General features: G+C 42.1%; 2 protein-coding genes across 6 annotated transcripts in view; both read right to left on the reverse strand.

Moving 5' to 3' along the window:
• Positions 1-283: 283 nt before the first annotated feature.
• ISCA1 (iron-sulfur cluster assembly 1) lies at positions 284-12896 on the reverse strand. Its single transcript, XM_045840843.1, has 4 exons — positions 12698-12896; positions 6932-6985; positions 3311-3416; positions 284-1932 (listed from the first exon to the last, which is right to left on the reverse strand). Exons 1-4 carry the CDS (start codon positions 12776-12778, stop codon positions 1784-1786), a joined length of 390 nt encoding a protein of 129 aa, XP_045696799.1. The 5' UTR covers positions 12779-12896; the 3' UTR covers positions 284-1783.
• A 4112-nt stretch (positions 12897-17008) lies between these two features.
• The window catches only part of TUT7 (terminal uridylyl transferase 7), a 52438-nt gene continuing 50042 nt past the window's right edge, over positions 17009-19404 (reverse strand). For all 5 annotated transcript variants that reach the window (XM_045840255.1, XM_045840256.1, XM_045840251.1 and 2 more), the window contains one exon: positions 17009-18031. In XM_045840255.1, the coding sequence (XP_045696211.1) occupies positions 17964-18031 (68 nt within the window). In that variant the 3' untranslated portion in view covers positions 17009-17963. The remainder of the gene's footprint in view (positions 18032-19404) is intronic.

A 19404-nucleotide genomic window follows, 5' to 3' on the forward strand; every position in this document is an offset into this window, starting at 1 on the left:
GGGTGATGACACATGACAGTGTAAGGACCAATCTGTGGGAGGCTGGAGAAGCGGCTTAAAGGAAAAGGCTGGTCCTTAAAGGGAGGCAGGGCGAAAGACGGGGCTGAAGAAAGGGAACAACGAAAAGGCTGCAGCCCAGAGCCGCGGACACACGGAGTGCGGCAGAGTCGGGAGGAGAGAATTCTGACAGCAGGGAGCGTGGTCAGAAGAGTGGGGCGAGTATTTCTCAGCAGCTGTAATAGCTACTGTTCCCACACCCTTCTTCCTTAAAAAGAAAAGGCAGTTTTATGATCACAAAGAAGCCACATTTTTTTTATTGACAACTCGATCACTACACACATTCAGTATTGCACAAATCTCAGTAATACAAACTCATAAGCATAAAGCTACTGCTCTGCTCTGGGTTTTGGTGCGGTTGGTGGCAGCTACTCAGCAAACACAACACACGTCAAGGAACTTGGCCGCTTCACTTCATAAGACTCGGCTTTCAAAAAAGCATATGGCATCTCATCAAACACTTAATATGTCCAACCTAGGAAACTCAGTAATCACATTACAAAAGGAACACTGTTAAAAAGAAAAACTGATGCTAAAAATGTTAGGTTAAAATAGTAGATTTAAAAATTTTAGCAACTGGACTAAAGATTCAGAAAGTGTATGCTTATTGGGAATTTTGGGAAAAGACCTCCGTGTGCTGCTGCACAATTGCTACCACATTCCAAAAGGGAACTTCTGGGTTGCTATAGTATCTCCCCTGCTCGTATAAACCACTGCGGCACACTTCAGAAGAAACAACATGGCAATTCACATAAAGGGGCTTTAAAATAAGATTTTTCCCACTCAAAATAAAATAAAAAATGAGATCTCCACCAAATGACACAGAAATCTCACCAACATGTCAGTCAGAGAAGCCAGACAGCCCGGTCATTTACCTTCACTGCCCACCCCAGAGCCCAGGCTGCACGCCAGCCCTGCGGCTCCGCAGTGCGCGGAGGACACAGCCCTTCTCCTGCCCCGGAGCTTCACTTCCTTAGGTACAGGACTGAGGGGGCTGGGCTGCATGGCTTGTCAGAGACCTTTCAAATAAAAGCATCTAAGCTAGAGATCCCTCCTTGAGCAGACACCTAGGGTAGCAAAGGAAACGGATGAAAAATGGTGGGCGGAGCATTTCTTAGGCCGTCACTCAAAACCATTCAGGGAAATCTTTGACACCTCCATCTATTGGCATCTGATGCTGCTGCAGGGTGAGTGAACGAGGCGTTTCACAATGAACTTTTGGGTCAAGGTCGTGCCAAGCTTGTGCGGAAAAATGATGCAGCACCATGTCAACCCAGCAGTCAGGACCTTCTGCCTCTGAATTCGACAGCCATCAACCTGGCTGGAGCTGCACATTGCAGCTGTTCAGCAGAGAGCTGCAGAATGCGCACTTGTTAAGACATGTTTGCCAGAATTCTCCCAGGCAGGCACCTTCTGTAAAACTGGATCTAGCAGAAAGGGTGCACGAAAAGTAAGTGCAGGGTAGGATTTTTTTTTTTCTGTACAGATCAGAAAAATGACCCCAAAAGAATGATGGCTTCTTACATTCTGTCCCCTAAAAAGAATACAAATATCACCTCTGAAATCTAACACACTGGCTTCATTTTCCAAATGCATCACTTTATTGTCCTCAGGAGGCAGCCATGCAGTATGAACCTTAAGCACGTGACGGGCACACGATTTCTTCAGCAAGCCCGGGGCTTCCGTGGGCTTTCCTGGGGCTCACGGCCACAGCAGTCCGGAGGAGTCAAAGGTTAAAGCTTTCTCCACAGCCACATGTTCCTTTGATGTTCGGGTTATTGAACACAAACTCACTGGATAGTTTGTCCTCGACATAGTCCATTTCTGTTCCTAAAAGTGTCAGCTGAGCCTTCTTTTCGATGAACACTCTGACTCCTTGGGGAGAAGAAAACACACGTATAAAGCCTGCATGCCAACAGGACCTGCTGATTCAGAGCACGAGTAAGCTTTAAATGGTAACCACTAACGAAGACCCAACAGGAATCTTTTGTCTCATTATGTCCTTTAAGGGATTCCATGCTCAGTTTCCTGTCCCCTCTTTCTACACAATAATCTATGTCAAAAACAATTACCTTAGGTTAGGAAGCTGTACACAAGCAAATTCAATGACAATACTATGTAAAACTACAATTTGCTTTTCACTATATTTCACCCATTTCCCCAATTTGCAACATAAAGAAAACAGTGAGAGTTTTGTAACAATGGAGTCAGTAATGTTTATGAAAACCCTGCAATGACACCTGTACACACTGCCACACCTGGAGACACACAAAGGACTGTGGGACAGTGGGACAGTGGGCTGGTTTAAGACGACACAGCAGTTCTGTCCTTCTGTGTATGGACTGGAAAACTGGTGATAGCATAATCTCATAGTAATTATACAGGCAGAAGTTGGCATCCGTACAAATATAATCGATCTAAAAACGTTTTCTTCCTCAAGAAATTGAGTCATTACTTAAATATAAACTATATGTATTTATTAGATCTCTTCTTTAAGATGAAAAATTTAAGATTTAAATTTATGTATTGATTTAAAAACTAAAATATTAACACAAATCTTTCTTGGTTAGTAACTTCAATTTAGTACAATGAACTCATACCAGGAACCCAGGAAAGCTAACCAACAGCACACTTCCGGCGCACAAAGCCGCCGTCGCAAAACCCTTGCATGACGAAGTTCCCTCAATGTTGTAGCATTAATTTATTATGTTTTAATCAGATTGCTGCATAGGGGCAGGAAGTGGGAGGCAAATATAAAGAACTGAAAATTTTAATTTGGAAATTAAAATTGGAAATATAAAGTCCTCAAGAGCATGAGATGATGTCATTTGACATACACATAAAACTGCTACTTCACACAGAAGTAGTTGGTTCATCTTGAAGTTTTATCATCTTAAACTTTTAACAGACAACGATAATCTTTCATAACTGAAACAAACAAGTTTATCCAATAATCTACTAGACCACAGCCTCTGGAGTAAATCCGATTGGGTTCAAATATTCACAAGGCCACTTAGTAGCTCTGTGACCTTATGCAAATTATTTCATCTTCCCATGCCTCAGTTTCTCTTATCTGCAAAATGGGGATGGTACCATTCTCATTAGGCTGCTGTTATAACTCAGTCACTACAGGAAAGTCCATCATGTCAAGCTGTGCCCGCCTCACAGTGAGTAAGCACTGCACGTGACATTCCTACCACCATCATCATCACTTTGAACATTTTAGGTGAAACAAAGTGCCCAGAAAACGTACCATCTTGAACAACTTCTTCATCAGAATCTCCTTTTGTCTTTGTATATTCTAGAGTGTAAGACAGGCCATTACAACCTCTGGTCCGGACACCAACTTTCACACCTACCTGAAAAATCATTGTAAATATAAACTGAGTTTTAAAATAGCACAGGTTAAATAATCATATTTTAAAAAGTCCTGACTATATGACAGTATTCATTTATTCAGAAGCTCAAAGATACATATTAGATTCCCGGCTACAAAATGGCCCTTTAGGAAGCAGAAGTGGAATGGGAAACAGACATTTTATTGTTACTTTTATATTCTCACCTGAGGACATTTTCTTTCACTTCTTTTAGAGAGAGGAAGGGAGAGAAACATCGATGCAAGAGAGAAGCATTGACTGGTTGCCTCCTGCATGTGCCTGGACTGGGGATTACACGGGCCTGGACTGGGGGTCACAGGTGCCCACGCCTGGACCAAGGATCGACCCCACAACCTAGAAAACTGCCCTGTTCGGGAATCGAATCGTGACCTTTTGGTGCATGGAAGGATGTTCCAATCAACTGAGTCACATGGGCCAGGGCAGGAAACAAGCATTTTAAAATTTTACCTATTGTACAAACATCATTATGACACTAGTGGTGACCCAAAAACAATAAAAACCAATTATGTACAAAGAAAACAATACAGAGGGGAAAAAAACAAACTATAGTCACTACTACCCTAAAAACGCAGGTTGTATGTTTTTTCCTATTTTCTTTCAGGCTTTTCATATATATCATCTAAACAGAGTTTTTATTATAGCAGAAAATTTTTCCTCTTTGTTTTTTCCACTTAAGACATCATCTTTCCATGTAATTACAAGTAATACCTATATAACATCCCATTATACCAATGCATAGTTATTACTTAACCAACTAATAGCCATTTAGGTTGGGAATAACACTTTTATGGAAAGAGTTTTAATCCAAAAAAATAAATGATCACTTTTTAAAAAGGTTTTATTGACTTACTTTTTGAGAGAGGAGAAAGAAGAAAGAGAGGGAAGAAAAATCAAAGTGCAAGAAACACACTGATCAGTTGACTCCTGCACACCCCCAACCAGGGACCATGTGTCCTGAATGGGAATCGAACCGGTGACCTTTAGGTTTGTAGGCTGGCACTCAATCTACTGAGCCACACCAGCCAAGGCTAAATGATCACTTTCTTTAAAAGAAAAAAGAGCCCTGGCTAGCATAGCTCAGTGGATTGAGCGTGGGCTGCGAACCAAAGCATCGCAGATTCAATTCCCAGTCAGGGCACATGCCTGGGTTACAGGCCACAGCCCCCAGCAACCGCACACTGATGTTTCTCTCTCTCTCTCTTTCTCCCCACCTTCCCTCTCTAAAAAAATAAATAAAATCTTTAAGAAAAAAGAAAAGCATCTGATGGCAGAGATGACAACCTAATAAAATGAACTTGCTCAAAAGTCAGTTCCACAAAAAAAAAAAAAAAGCATTTTTGCTCCACCTCTCCCTGGGAGAGGTTCTCAGAAAGTTTCCCTAGGTTAGGTTCGCCAGGTTCGTGGGCCTGGAATCATGCTGCCTCTCCACGGGCCTTAATTCTAGGGCAGACCTGTGTAAACATTCTCAAACACCAGAAAGCACAGACTGATGCCAACACAGAAGGAAGAAATTTAACAAGTGACCAAACAGCTCTGGCCGAGTGGCTCGGAGCATCATCCCACACACCAAAAAAGTGGCGGGTTCGATCCCCAGTTAAGGAGCGTGAGGAGGGCACCTGATCGATGTTTTTCTCTCACATCGATGTTTCTCTGCCTAAAAATCAATGACCATATTGTCCAATGAGAATTAAAAAAAAAAATAACCAAAAAGCACTTTTAAAATACCAATTGTCTACCTTAATGTAATTTTCTAACAATGTCTACTGAATTTCTATTCTTGGATCCTATCTGCTTTTTAAGTGTGCAACAAAAGTATCATCATAAAAAGATAATATTCCACCAAGCAGATCCCAATTCTCTGAAAAGCGGCAATGTGCACTTCCTTTAGCAAAGCAATCATGGAGTGGGAAGCTACTGGTGAAGAGAGTGAGTTAAAATGTGAAGCTGCCCGGGGGTTTCCACGAGCTGGAGTATTCACAGAGTCGTCTCTTCTGTCCTTAAACAACTGCAGGAAGACAGAACTACAGTTCTATTCACCTTCGGAGTGGCAGCTCAGAGAGCTGAGGAGGGAGTCTGACATATTCAGCATGACAAATACACAATAAATAGCCTTGTTCAAACTCTGGAGTGCAAGTCTTAAGTATTTAATGTAGTTTTTATCTTTGTAAGCAGGAAGATCAGCAAGCGGAAGTCCAGCTCTGAGAATGGATCTAGGCACTGAGACTGTGTGAGGGCACAGCTTCAGGCAGCGGGATGTGGAGAAGGGACCACTGGTGTCACAGTGACACCCGATCCAGTGCCCGCTCAGTCCTTTTCATGTCAGCACAAACAGACACCCGTCATATCTACAAAGCTAAATTTTTGCTTTATTTGGTCAATTAGTCTATCCAAATGGAGCTGGAATGCTGACATACTTTATCATTTAGTAATTCTTAGAAGGAAGGTGCCAGAACTCCCACTGTAATGGGAGATTGTACATGGAACCTAGGAACCGCTTCGTAGTCTAATCACTAAATGCTAATAGTCTTGGAAGTAATTCCCAGTTTTCCTCAGGCAGTCAGCAGTGCACGAGGATTGACATGATGCGCACACCCCCTGCGCAGCAATCCCACATCTAGGAACGTGGCCCTTGTAGATGCACTAAGCCACGCTGACAGGCCTAGCACAATGGGCCTGGCCCATGGCACACACTGAGTATCTGATGAATGATGTTTTTGGCAGCACTGAATGAAAACAACACAAAAAAACCTGTAATGTGGGGGACTGGTTAAATAAACCACATTGGTTCAATGGAGTATACTATTACATGCAGCCATGAAAAAGAATGAGTGGACTTCATGTAATGATATGAAAAGGTCTTCAAGCTATTTTACTAGGGGCAAAAAGCCAAGTGTAACCACAGCATGTATGGTATGCTCTTACCCAAGCAGGAAAAGAGACACGTGCACAAGCAGAGACCAGTGGTTCCCCTCAGGGAAATATTTTTGGTTGTCATAACCAAGGGGTGGAGCAGAGTCATGGGCAGAGGCCAGAGATGACGCTAAACATCCAGCGACCCACCCCCAACAGAGTCACACAGCCCAAAACATCAATGGTGCTGAGGCTGAGAAATCCTGGTCTATAAAATGTATGGATTATCTCTAAAAGGGCACTAAAAAGATGCCTCTTGGAAGGGAGAATGACGACAAAAGGGCTGGGGTGAGAGCGTGGCTTCCTTCCCAGGGAGTGCCCCAGGGCAGTGTCTGAGCTGGGGGGGCATCTGCGATCCTGCTCCTCAGAACACGTCACCAGTTTGGCTCAAATAAACTCTTATAAAAATAAAACAAACACAAAAACAAAAAACCATGAGCATATTTTACTTTTAAAACAAAACCCCCTCAATAATGAAAGCATACTGTTTATCACAAGCTAAATTCATTGTGAAAATACAACTTTTTTTTGCCAAGTACAAAATCCATTTGATTGGTTTTACTTACATGTTCAGGCTTATCTTTAAGAAGTTGTTTTATCTTGTTTACTGCTGAAGGTGTCTGGAAAAGAAAATGTTGAGCTTTTAGCTCTAAAATCTGCATTCTTCAAAGCCTTATGAGATTATGCAAGTCTACCTTTAGCAAACTCATGTGATGAATTTATGTTTCATTCTCACCTGTATACCTTGTGGATTTTATACACAGTATATGAACTCTACTTAAGAAAATCATTCTCTTTATTTTAAAAATATCTTCTAGCAACAGCTTTTTCATCTTGCTCCCCTCAGTGAATGTTCACTCCCTGTCATAATCTCCACGTCACTACCTCCTTCCATCACGAATGTCATCTCTCTGGGCAGCATCTGTTTTGTGCTCCTACTGTATGCCCAGCAATAAACAATTGTCTGACACACAGAAGGTGCTCAATAAGCCAAGGAATGAATCAAGTACCTCACTGAAATGGCCCACCTTCAGGCCCTTTTCCTGTTGATTATTAACCCCACTGCTCCTTTGCTTACCCAAGCCATGTCAAATCCACCGGACCACATTCCTAGGTGAAATGCTACCCGCAACAGATAACCCAGAGCGTGCCTCTTGTCCCAGTCCCACCAAATGTTCAGACTCTAAAGTTGGTTTCAATCAGTACTTCAGGGTATTTATGCTAGTCATCGACAGAAACAACAACAGGGAGGAGTCTTTTAAACAATAATGGGGAGAAATGCTTTTAACCTAGCTCAGTTGTCCTCAAAATAAGAAAAGCATCACAACGTACTGCATGTGTACAGGTGCGCTCCATCCACACCTTTCTTGAGATGGAGGCTGTTCCAAATGGAGCTGTTCCTGGGCATTCCGGGTCCACCTCCAAGCTGTGTCCCAGCCATCACTTGGCTTAAATGGGTATAACCGTCCCTCTTCCTCAGGATTCACGAAGAGCATTTAGGACAGTGCCAAATACAAGCCAGCTGTTGTTACAATGAAGAAATCATGCCCTTCCTACTTTATTAGTTCCTCTAGCTGGCAATGCTGGGCTGGTCCTCCAGTTTTTTGTATTGGCATTTTCCTCGTTTGTGATACCCCAAAGAGTGGATGCCACAACCTGTGCCTGGGTGCTAACTGCAGCCAGAACCAAGCCTGTGCCAAGGGAGCTGAGCCAACTGACGGCACCAGAGTGTGCTCTGCTGCTTTGTCTGGTGGGGCTCAGCCAGATGAGGGTGTTGAAGCAAAGTCTGGACCCAAATGACAAAGTCAAGACTAGCATTTTTAAAACATAGAAAATAACACAAAATAGAAAACAATGCATCACACTTGATATAGATGAATGTGAAACTTTGACTTGGTGAGTATGTGTGTGTGCATATATATATGTCTTATTGTGCATCACCGTAAAAAAATGAAATAAATCACTACCAGTAGGTGTTCATGAAGGCCTTTTCTTATGATTTTATCAGAACAGGAGGCAAGCAACCCAACAAGACAAGAAATAGTATGCAGGGGGAGAAAGAAGGAAATACTGAAGAGAACAAATACGGCTTTTATGTTTTTGGAATCTGTAGCACACCAACCTCAAATAGTTACAGAAATATGAATACAAACTTTTAAGTGCTCATTTACCCTTCTAAATGATTGCCAGTGAAAACTAGCTTCCATAATTTTCATGGTCATATTTCCCACATGAGTCCTGAAGAAATTAATGCAATTGTCAAAAAGCAAAAGATCTCTACTAAGTCACTTAGTCTACTAAGTCACTAAGTCACATGGGAAAATATTCCTTGCAAGTACAACCCAAGGCATGGCCTCGGTTTGAAGCTGGGGGTCAAAGGCGTAGAGGGCGCACCACTGCGTGACGCACTCAGAACACAAGGGGCCTGTGCTCACTGTGCTGCCAGCAAGCCCCAAGGGTTTGATCTGCAAGGGATTTTCTAAGTGATCTAATTTAGTTTCACAAAATAGTATTTCCTTCTTTTCTTAACTCTTAGTAGAAAACACAGGAAGCCAGGCATGTCTGAATTTTCCTGTGTCAGGCAAATACCAGATATACTCCTTTGGGAGGAGTGTTGCTGATGATGGATAGCCCAGTTAAGGGGAAAGATATGATTATATGCTTTCCAAGTGATGGATCTGATTTTCAGAACAAGTCAGAATGACTAAACAGGGAACGTTTAGGACTAAAAGAAAACTTCTGGCTAAAAAAGGTATTTTTTGTGTGTGTCTCGGGACCAGGCAGAAGCTAAGATGCTTACTTTGCTCTAAATCTATTTGCATACTCCAGAAACTTTGCACTTAAAATCAACCTGGGAAATAGTATGAAAACTTCCACCAAACAGTATGTTGCAAGCCTACCAGCCTTTCCATTTCACTGCATTTCCCCAAACAGCGAAGAAACCCATACTTGTCCAAGAAATATATGTGTAATTAATGACTTTAAGTCACCTGAGATTTGGCCAGTGAATTAAGAGATTCTTAAGAGTTCTTCTTAAAGAGATTCTTAAAACTCAATGGTATATGATAGTTTGTAATCTACTAATATGTGTATTGCAGAATAAGATATGCTTTCAAATGAAAGAACAATCTTTGAGTGAGATAGTTCAGCCTTTTAAAAAAGGATTGCCAGCCCTGCTCAGTTGGCTAGATAGTTGTCCCCATGTCCTGGGGGTTGTGGGTTTGGCCCCCCACCAAGGCGCAAGCAGGAGTCAACCAGAGAATGCATGAATGGGTAGAGCAGCATATCAGTATTTCTCTCTTCCTTCTTCTTTCTCTAAAATCAATTAATAAAAAAATTTAAAAAAAAAGATTTTCAGTCTGTTTTTGGTGTTAAAATTATTGGGAAAGGTCCTATAGGTGATGCATTTTTCATCTACTTCATGGCAATACACTTTTATTCAATGCTATTGGGTTTCTAGTCCTTGTAGCAGAAAACTTTTCATCCTTGATACTGTTTCCTTAAGTAATTACCCAGGCAATTTTCACTGCTTGCTGCTTAAGAAAATAAAATGAAAACCCAAAGTTAACTCCATGATTATATACAGTAAACGTACCAACAACTACAACCTACTTTAACTTCATTATAAATATAGCATTTTAAGGTTTAAAAGATGGTAAATAGCAGCCAATGAACAAATTATGGTGTATTTTGTTTAACTGATTCTTTAACAGCTGTGGATGGCATTGTGGTGCTGTTTTCCTTTTGTCTTTTCCTATTCCTGTGTGTGTGTAATCACAGCATATGTATGTGACTGTCGCCTACATATTAAAAGGTTAACGTGTTTCTTGTTTGAGCCCTGGCTGGGTAGCTTAGCTGGTTAGAGTGGGATCTAACCAACTAGGGGTCTGATCCCTGGTCAGGGCACATACAAGAATCAACCACTGAATACATAAATAAGTGGAACAACAAATCTACGTTTCTCTCTTTTCCTTCCCTCCTCTCAAAATAAAAAATGTCACAGCAGCCTGTCACCAGTCTTTTTGGTCTTTCTCTCTAGCAAACCACCAATTCCCTACTTGGTTACCGTCACTTAATGAGGATAATTTGGTAATGACAACATGGAACCGTATTTTAATTTCACCAACTCCTGTTCCTAGCCTGTCACTGAGCTCCAGCAGACTGCACAGGTCCAGCGCTTCTCAAAGGCTGCAAACAGGTCAAATTCCTGATGTCAAAACCTGTGTATCTAGGTAGCATTGAGCTCTTCTTACCCATTTCATTGAATTATCTCTAGTTTCATTTGCTCTCATCTGTTTCCCCTCTTTACCCTTTGATAACTGCACTCCTTTTACACTTCACAGAACATGTTGGGAGTTAAAAATGTTTGCACAAACACTTGGAAACTAAGTATCAACAGCAATACATGCATGCCACAGCGTCTTAAGAGCAGGAAACATGCTAGGATTAAAACGACTGCAAGCCTGTTACTCTACGCTGTTGGCAGAAGGCAGCACGGACGTGCTTTTTCTCTGGCACCAGATTCTATGCAGATCACAGGAAATAAAAGTGAAGTTAGCCAGACAGTGAAGTAGGATGAGTTCAGGTAATGGACTCCTGCAAGTTAACCACAACAGTTCATCAGAGGCAACATGGAACCCTCATGAACCAACGGCTGACAATAAAGCAGTGCTGGTGGCAGAACTGGCCTGGTAAGTGGTAACACAAGGAGTTCCGTAAGGAGTGCCCAGGTTTTAGAAGGTGGACGGTGTTATTATTCCTACTAATTCCTAGAGGTGACAGAGACCTGGGGAGTGGGAACTATGTACCATTTATTTCTTAGTCTGTGGAATGGAGAGGAAGGGGATGACTCAGAAATTTTAAACAAACCAGTAACATGTCAAATGGTGGAGAGAAAAAAAAGCAAAAAAGTGTCTCTGCACTTATTGGTTCTACCATTACTAGTGGTAGAATTCTTTTCAATCCTGAATAATTTATATTGAGATTAAAATGATACACAAAATGTGAATCATGTCCTCTAGTTCTTGTGATATTAAAACTTCAGAAAATCTGAATAACTGATAGTTATCTTTCAAACATGAAAACATGCTTAGTGGCACATAAAAAATATAAAATATATCATCCTATACAATCGGCATAACCTTCTTATGGGCCTAAAACATCAATTAATTGTAAAAAAGAATTCTCCCACCTGATCATGACTTTCTTCTGTTTTGCTACAATTTTCCAGCTTATGGCACTACACTGACTGAAATCAATGATTCCATTTAAATACAGTAACCTATTTTCCTAGTCTCTAGCTGATAAATACTTGCACAAAGTCTCCTTAATCAAGGGTGTGTGTGTGTTTGTAAAAAACGTTGACCTGACCATAAGCTTTCCAATGAAATTAATCTTTACAAACTGCAAAAACAAGTGACTGTTTAATAAATACATGATTTTCTTTTGGGATGACATGTTTTGGAACTAAATAGAAGTGATGGTTGCACAATGTTGCAAATATACTAAATGCCCCTTAACTGAACACTTTAAAATGATTAAATTTACATGAATTTTCCCTCGGTTAAAAATAAAAGACACATTGCATAGTGCGTCAGAGGTCTAGTATGAGCGCTAAATTCTTTAAGTATCTGCGTTTATACTCTGGTGTCCTCTGAGTGTGTTAGACCTCTCACCCAGAAAACGGTGTAAAAACAAATTCAGGATAGACAACTTTATCCTTTGTTCTTTGAAGAGCTGACAGAGGCCTAGAAAACCGCAGGCACAGAGGATGTTCCAAAAAGCCTCCGCTAACTCCAACACCAGGAAGTAACCCTTAATGCCCAGCAGCCTTCACCTCAGCAAGGGGGTGGGCTTTGTTGGGTACGTGCTCTCACTGCCAATCACCGCACTTACGCTGTGGTCCGTAGGCAAGCCCCCGTCCTCCCCAAGGACCTCAAAGGTAAATCTGGTTTATTCACCCAGCTATGCCCCGCGCTAGGGGCCAACGACCTCAAACCTGCGACCTCAACCACCGCTTCCCTAAGCCTCCCCAGGTGTGTCCTGGGCTCCAGGGAGACTTGTGCGGGGCACACGCACACTACCCCTCCCGGCACACGGCGCGCGCGGCCTGATGGGAAACGTAGTCCCCGTGGCGCTGGATCGCGGGGGCAGCCCCTACCGGATTTATTTTCCTAGCAGGGATGGGGGTTCGGGGGTTGTAAGGGCGTAAAGCTACGGACTGGGCGCAGGCCCCGCTGCTCGGCTGTGCCGCGTCCTAACGCCGTGACCTCCCCTAGCAGAATGGAGGTGAACCAATGTCAAGAGCTAGGCCGCGCGCAGCGTTCACTCACCAGAGTGAGGGCGGCCCGAGTGGCCTGCAGCTTCCTCTTGCTCACAGCCCGGACAGTGGCCCGGACTAACGAAGCCGACATTCTCACCGTCCGGCGCCCAGGTGCCTTGGGCCGGAGCTCAGAAGCCTCAGCTTCTCTCCATGGACACAGCAGCGCATTGACGCCACAAGCTCCGGCGCAGGGAACCTCAGGCCCCGCCCCGCACGGTCCGCCATTGGGCAGGCCGTGTGACTGACGGGTGGAGGGCGGGGCGCGGGCTGTGGGCTCCTGTTTGCAGCTTAGGGGCCCGGGACCAAGGTCGTTGAGGCAAGGGCGCTCTCGGCGCGACGTCCGTCCGGAGCGGGGTGGGTCATGCGAAATGCCTTCGGACTTGTGGGCTCCCAGGAGCGTCGCTCCAGGCTCTGCCCCCTGGGCAAGGTACACCTCCACCACTTAACGCTGAGTAGTCAACCCCGCACGGGAGCTTGTGCTCTGGGAAGGCAGAAAGCGTCGGAGTCCCGGACAGCTACAGATAGTTGTCTTCTTTTTTGGTCCAGCTGGGCAGTTCTTAAGAGCGCACAATTACCGCTGAATCGTACAATAAGTAAAGAGCCCCCCAACCAGCGTCCTGGACTGCTTGGGATGTTGAAGGATGGTACTAAGGCAATTGTTCTCTTTAGGTGTCGTTGTTGGAACCCTACACTACATTAAGATGTGCTTGGGCAGCTCTGTGGATACTTAAAATTTATAGTGAGACCCAAGCTTGATTGAATACCTATTGTCAGACCTTGTTGTGGCAGCTCAGGGGCTCTGCCTTTTAATTCCGTTAACTCAGCAAATATTCCTGAGCACCAGGCTCTATATCTGAACACACACAGGAAGCCTGGTAAACGGAGGACCTACGGAGGAACAAGAAATCCTGGTTGGATGGACGTGCAGCAGGAGGTTAGCATATGGGAGATCATCAGGATAGATGGGTATTGCTCGTGGAAGTGCTAGAGGTAAAGGGGAAAATGTTCTGTGGCGTGGTGCTGGGAGGATAGATTCTTGCTCAGCGTTTTTATGTGTAAAGAACTAATGGGTGCGGTGTTTTGGAGCCCAGTTTATCTTTAATGCCCCAGAACCTACAGGATTGTGTAGTTCAACATCCCATTAAGTAGTTCCTTCCTAATGAAATGCAATTGCATTGGCAATTAGGAGATGTAAGTTGTTTTTTCCCCTAAGCTCCAAAGCACACAGGAGGAACTGGGATTAGGAGACAGCAGTGTGGTGGGAGACAATAGTTGGGTGATTTAGGGACAAAGTATTTTACTTCTCATGTCCTTCCTCCTACAGATATTGTGAAGATTAAATGAAAAGCCCTTAGAAGAGTACATGGCACATGGTAGTGCTCAATAAACTTTGCTGCTATTCATGGATATTTAAAGATGCCACACATCTTGAAACTACTCCGTATAACACAATGGTGCATACATACCATTATGTATTTGTCCAAACCCATAGAATGTGCCACACCGAAAGTGGATCCTAATGTAACCTTTGCATGGACTTTGGGTGATGATGGTGTGTCCCTATCGGTTCACGGATTGTAGCGAATGCCTCGCCCTGGTGCAGGATGTGGATAGTGGGGGAAGTTGGCTTGTGGGGGGCCTAATGAAATTCTGTATTTTCTGCTCAATTTTGCTGTGAACCCACATTGCTGCTCTAAAAAGTAAAGTTAATCAAAATGTAAAAAAAAAAAAACCCGTTACCATTTTTTATCAATTGTTGAAATATCACACGGTTGTGTAGCACTTTACAGCTTTCAAGAGAAGGGGCAACCACACCGAGTCATAGCAGCCTCACAACTCTTGAGCTGTATAGGACAGGAATGTTAGTGCAGCTGTTTGAATGGATGCTTTAAACTCAAGCCTTTTAATATAAATCACCAGACGCTACTTTAAGAATGTAGTTCTCTTTCTGATTTAGTGTATCTGGTGTATATTTAACAGCCTTCTTTCCTTTAATTCACACTACTCAGTTTTTAACTTGGTTAGGTGTTTTGCCTATTAAGTGCTAAATCACAAAATCTACTTATCAGTGGTTCAGTAATACCTAATGTTATTCGAAACTGGCCCAGTTCCTTTAAACTGGTGTTAGAAGTTTTCATGACTATGAGAAGTAGGTGCAGCCCTAGCTGCTGTAGCTCAGTGGATTGAGCACCACCCTGAGAACCCAAAGGTCACTGGTTGCATTCCCAGTCAGGGCACATGCCTGGGTTGCTGGCCACACCCCCACTTGGGGGTGTGCAAGAGGCAACCTATCACTGCTTCTCTTCCTTTCTCTCCCCCTCCCTCCCTCTCTAAAAATAAATAAATAAAATCTTTAAAAATGTGTACTCCTTTATCTCAGAGCAGCAGCTGTTGTGTGGTGTCAAAGTGAAGTGGGGGTGGAACTGTTGAAGAGGATTGCAAGCTGCAACCATTTTTAGATTTTCACTAATAGGTTAAAAACTTTCTATCAGGGAAATGTTCAATACTGCACCGGGGATTAGTTTCAGGGTTCTAGACATTTTAAAACATCTTTTCCTAATAAGACCTCGCTTGATCCTCACTATGCTGTGCAAGAGCACGTATGTTTTCACTGTATAGGTAAAGAAACAGGACTGCCAACAGGTTAGGAGGAGGGCCACACTTTCAGCTGGAAAACTGGCAGAGCCAGACCCCCATTAAGTCTAGAATTTCACAGTGATGTCTGCTAGCCTCGACTGCTGTCCATACACACCAGCTTTGGAAGAAAAAAGCATGGGGGACATCTTCACATTTTTATGGGGAGGGGGAGTTGTTAAGGTCTATTTTTGCTTTTCAACCTTTTTTTTTTTTTGGCCTGTAGCACTATGAACCCTTTTGACCCATCTACCTGCACATTTTTCTACTTGAGGAAAAAGTTTAAAAAATAGCACTACTGACGAAACACATTTTAAGATGAAAAAGTAAACTGATGACTTCTCAGAACATTTAAATAAAAAATCAAGTGTGTACACTGTTGATACTGTACACACTGAGCACCGATTAGTATTGATTTGGTCTATAAAAATGGATTTCATGTATTTGTTTCTGAGAGAAAGAGAAAAGAACCCCGGCAGTGGGGTGTTTGCAGAACATGCTGAGAGATAACCAGCTGCACTGAAGAGATAGCTGTGCCCTGGGAGCTGGACATGCATGGAGATGTGTCTGTCCCCAGGAGGCACTGAGAAGGGGCTGTGACCCGCGTCCAGTTAAAGGGAGCACAGAACCAAGGGCAATCCATTCTCTAGGTCTGTTGGCAAATACTGGTCACGGTCCCACTGACCCAGTGTGAGGGACCAAAACCAAAAGGCATAATACACTGGGCAGAATCTACTTTGGAAATCAGAATAGAATGTAAGAAAGTTTTAACATCCTTAAAAGTATGTAAGAAAACATGGTTTCTATGAAAAGACAATAAAAAATACTAAAATGAGAGGAAAAGGAAGGTGGGTAAAGTAAGGTCAAGAAAATTAGATGTCAAGTGACATAATTTATGTCTGAAACAGCGAACAGCAGAATGACACTAAAAATAAAGCCAGTCACGTGGAGATGAAATTTGAGAAGTTTTCCTAGAATGAAGGAAAATGATGAGAGGAATATTAAGACAAAAGTATTTTTGGAAAAAAAAATCAAGAGGGAGGTACATTGGATGCAATTTGTTCCAGACGAAAGTCACTGTCACAAAAGTTAGAGATAAACACACACAGAATCATCCACGCAGAAAAATAAAATCTACAGAGGAACAAAAACTAGGCTGGCCTCAGACTTCTGCTCTAATGCCAGAAGACAACAGCACCAACAGCTTTCCCCAGGACGTGTGACAAGAACTGTATGCCCAGGCAAGTTCACTTTCACGCATGAAGGCAAGAGCAGCAGCTGAGGTAAGTCGTGTAAAGCAAGAGTTTCGGACCAGGCCACACAGTTCACTTACTTCAACAGTGACCCCTGATTCTTTCTACAACAGCTTCTGATTCTAAAGTTAGTTTTTACATGATTCTTCTTTAGCGGGAGCATCTTTTTCGGTAGTGTGTGTAGAAGGGCCCCAGGTGTGCACTCTTGGAGGTCTCTTCTATCTGGAAATGCTTGCCCAGCAAGCACCCTCTGCCTCTCTCTCCAACGTATTTGTCCCCCCGAGTCTGGGCCGATTTGTGCATTCCCAGTGTTGGTCACCCAGCGGGTGTCAATGAGCACAGGCAAGGGAGCACGAGATAAAGAGTGGATCTGGACGGCCCTTCCTCCTTGATCTAGTTTCCTCGTCAAATTCAGGACTCTCACTAGAAAGGGATGTGGATAAAATGACAGAGATTCGGTTTTTATTTCAGAATCAAACCGAAGCATAGTTCTGACCATGTACGACTTCCGCAGGGCTTGTGACGTTACACACCAGTTCCCCAGGGGTTCCAGTCAGACCCAAAATGACACCAACCAAACCTGTGATTGGCAGAGACAGCCTCTTTAATCTCCACGGAGTTTTTGAAGTTCTCCACCCTACTTTCTGAGTATCGTAAAAAGTAAAAAGCACTTTTATTTATCATTTTTCCATTGAAAAGGTTTTTTAGCAGCAAACAGGACTACTTGTTTTCCTCACTTCATTTTTATGAGCATAATAGTGATATGTCAACTTCATTAAAATTAGAGAGGGAAAGACCCAAATCCCCTCACTGACACTGCTCATCCATGGAAGACTCACATAAACGGGTAATCATGTTCATGTTATCACTTCTACAAATATCAATAAAACAAGGTTTGTAAATTGTACATACAGTAGTAGCAGTTCACACATATTTGACACGCTTTCCCATGAGGATTCAGTAAACAATAAATATAACTTCCCCTCTTCAAAACAAAAAAAAAGGGGGAGATGTATAGGAAAGAAAGGATTAATTTACTCGGGGTTTATCAACACACCATTTTAGTGTGAATTGAAAATTAAAAACCATGAAATTGTATTCACTGAATACTGGCCCATAGTAACACCGTTTTTTTAAACCTGGCTCAAATACATAACATCATGGCTTTCTATTAAAATCGTTAAGTCTATGAGGATTTGTGGTAGGTAAGACTACATTAAAATTTTTTTCCTTATTAAGAATTTCATTCATTAAAAAACAAATCTGACATTTTCCTTCAATGTTAAGTTGAAGCTTGATCTATGCTGCTGTGTCCTGTGAAATGAACCTAATTTTCCAAGTGATTAGGAACGCCTGAGTGGCCTTATAGAGCGCTGCATTTTCCTTCCCTCATGATTCCTGCTGGGTCCTCTTCGCCAAGGCTTTTCCCTGAGTCATGTATTTACTGGAAAGGCTACCTAGAGGAGGGGAAGAAACAAAACCCCACATAAATAAAATAAGCTTCACTTCACCACAAAATCCATAACATCACTTCTCGTTAATTACTCACAGAAACTCTTCCCACTGTAATTGGTCACTTGTTTTGAATTAAGTAATTAGGCTAGATATAAAAAAGTACACAGTATATGGAACATGATCTATTAAACATAAGCCCAGTCCAAAGTCTTTTAAAATGTAGACAAGATGCTAGAGTGACATAATTTTAATACAGTTTTAGAAATAAGGGTTACTAATTAAAACCACATACAGATCAGTTAATACTTTTTGTTCTGGCGTCTAAACAAATAGATTGATGAAACAAGAAAATTGAGAAATATTTAAGTGATTTTGTATAAGAGGTTGCATTTCAAATCAATAGTAGAAAGGAAGGATTTTTTTCAATAACTGGTATTGTGTCAAGTAAGTAATTTTGGGGGGTTAGGGAGAAGTTAGTTTCTTTCCTCACATCATACCCTTGCTCCCCACTCAATTCCGAATGAACTACAGAATTAAATATTATGGAGTCAAAGTATAAGAAGTAGCGAATATTTATATAATACTGGGGTGGGAAGGAGTTTTCTAAGCACATCACCACATGGTTTACTTATGAAAAAGGCTTGCTATGCTTAGCAAGAACTTACAAATCAATAAAGATGAACAATAGATACAAGCACTATATGAAAGAGAAAAAATAGCATGAATAGATAAAAATTTTCAATATCAATAGGTAATCCAAAGATGGAAATTAAAACAAGACACCAATTTCTGATCAACAAATTGTTTAAAGGAAGATCAGAAGGACAAAGAGGTGCGTAGAAATTTTGCTAAACGAATACTCACATATACCTTACAATAGTGTAAGTATGTCCAAAACTTGTGATTTGATTAAGTATATTATGAACACTAGTTATGCACAGAATAATTAATAACATGAAAAAAGCAGTTTATAAACCCATATGAATAATATTTTCATAAAAAAATAAAAATTAGCCATGGCTCGGTGGATGGAGCACAGGCTACGAACCAAAGGGTTGCTGGTTTGATTCCCAGTCAGGGCACATGCCTGGGCTGTGGGCCAGGTCCCCAGTGGGGGCCACGCGAGAGGCAACCACACACTGATGTTTCTCTCCCTCTCTTTCCCTTCCCCTCTCTCTAAAAATAAATAAAATCTTAAAAAAATAAAATAAAAATTAAAAACAAATGTTCTCATGGGAAGAAATCCACCAATTATATATACAGGGGTGGGTGAAAGTACATTTATGGTTGTGTGCAGAAAGAGTTCATTCTTGTATTATTATTTATTGTATTATTTACTTGTATTACAACTGTAAAGCTACTTTTGACCACTCCT

This window comes from Phyllostomus hastatus, unplaced genomic scaffold (genome assembly GCF_019186645.2).
Source record: "Phyllostomus hastatus isolate PE091 unplaced genomic scaffold, TTU_PhHast_1.1 phas_contig_34, whole genome shotgun sequence".
Taxonomy (NCBI): Eukaryota; Metazoa; Chordata; class Mammalia; order Chiroptera; family Phyllostomidae; genus Phyllostomus; species Phyllostomus hastatus.

Bases quoted from the DNA above. Each gene is read 5' to 3' on its own strand.
- ISCA1 (XM_045840843.1), bottom strand. From the start codon at position 12,778: ATGTCGGCTTCGTTAGTCCGGGCCACTGTCCGGGCTGTGAGCAAGAGG. The intron at 6,986-12,697 runs GTGAGTGAACGC...TTTCTTTTCCAG, and splicing joins CTCGGGCCGCCCTCACTCTG to ACACCTTCAGCAGTAAACAA. The intron at 1,933-3,310 runs GTACGTTTTCTG...CTTCTCCCCAAG, and splicing joins TGAAGAAGTTGTTCAAGATG to GAGTCAGAGTGTTCATCGAA.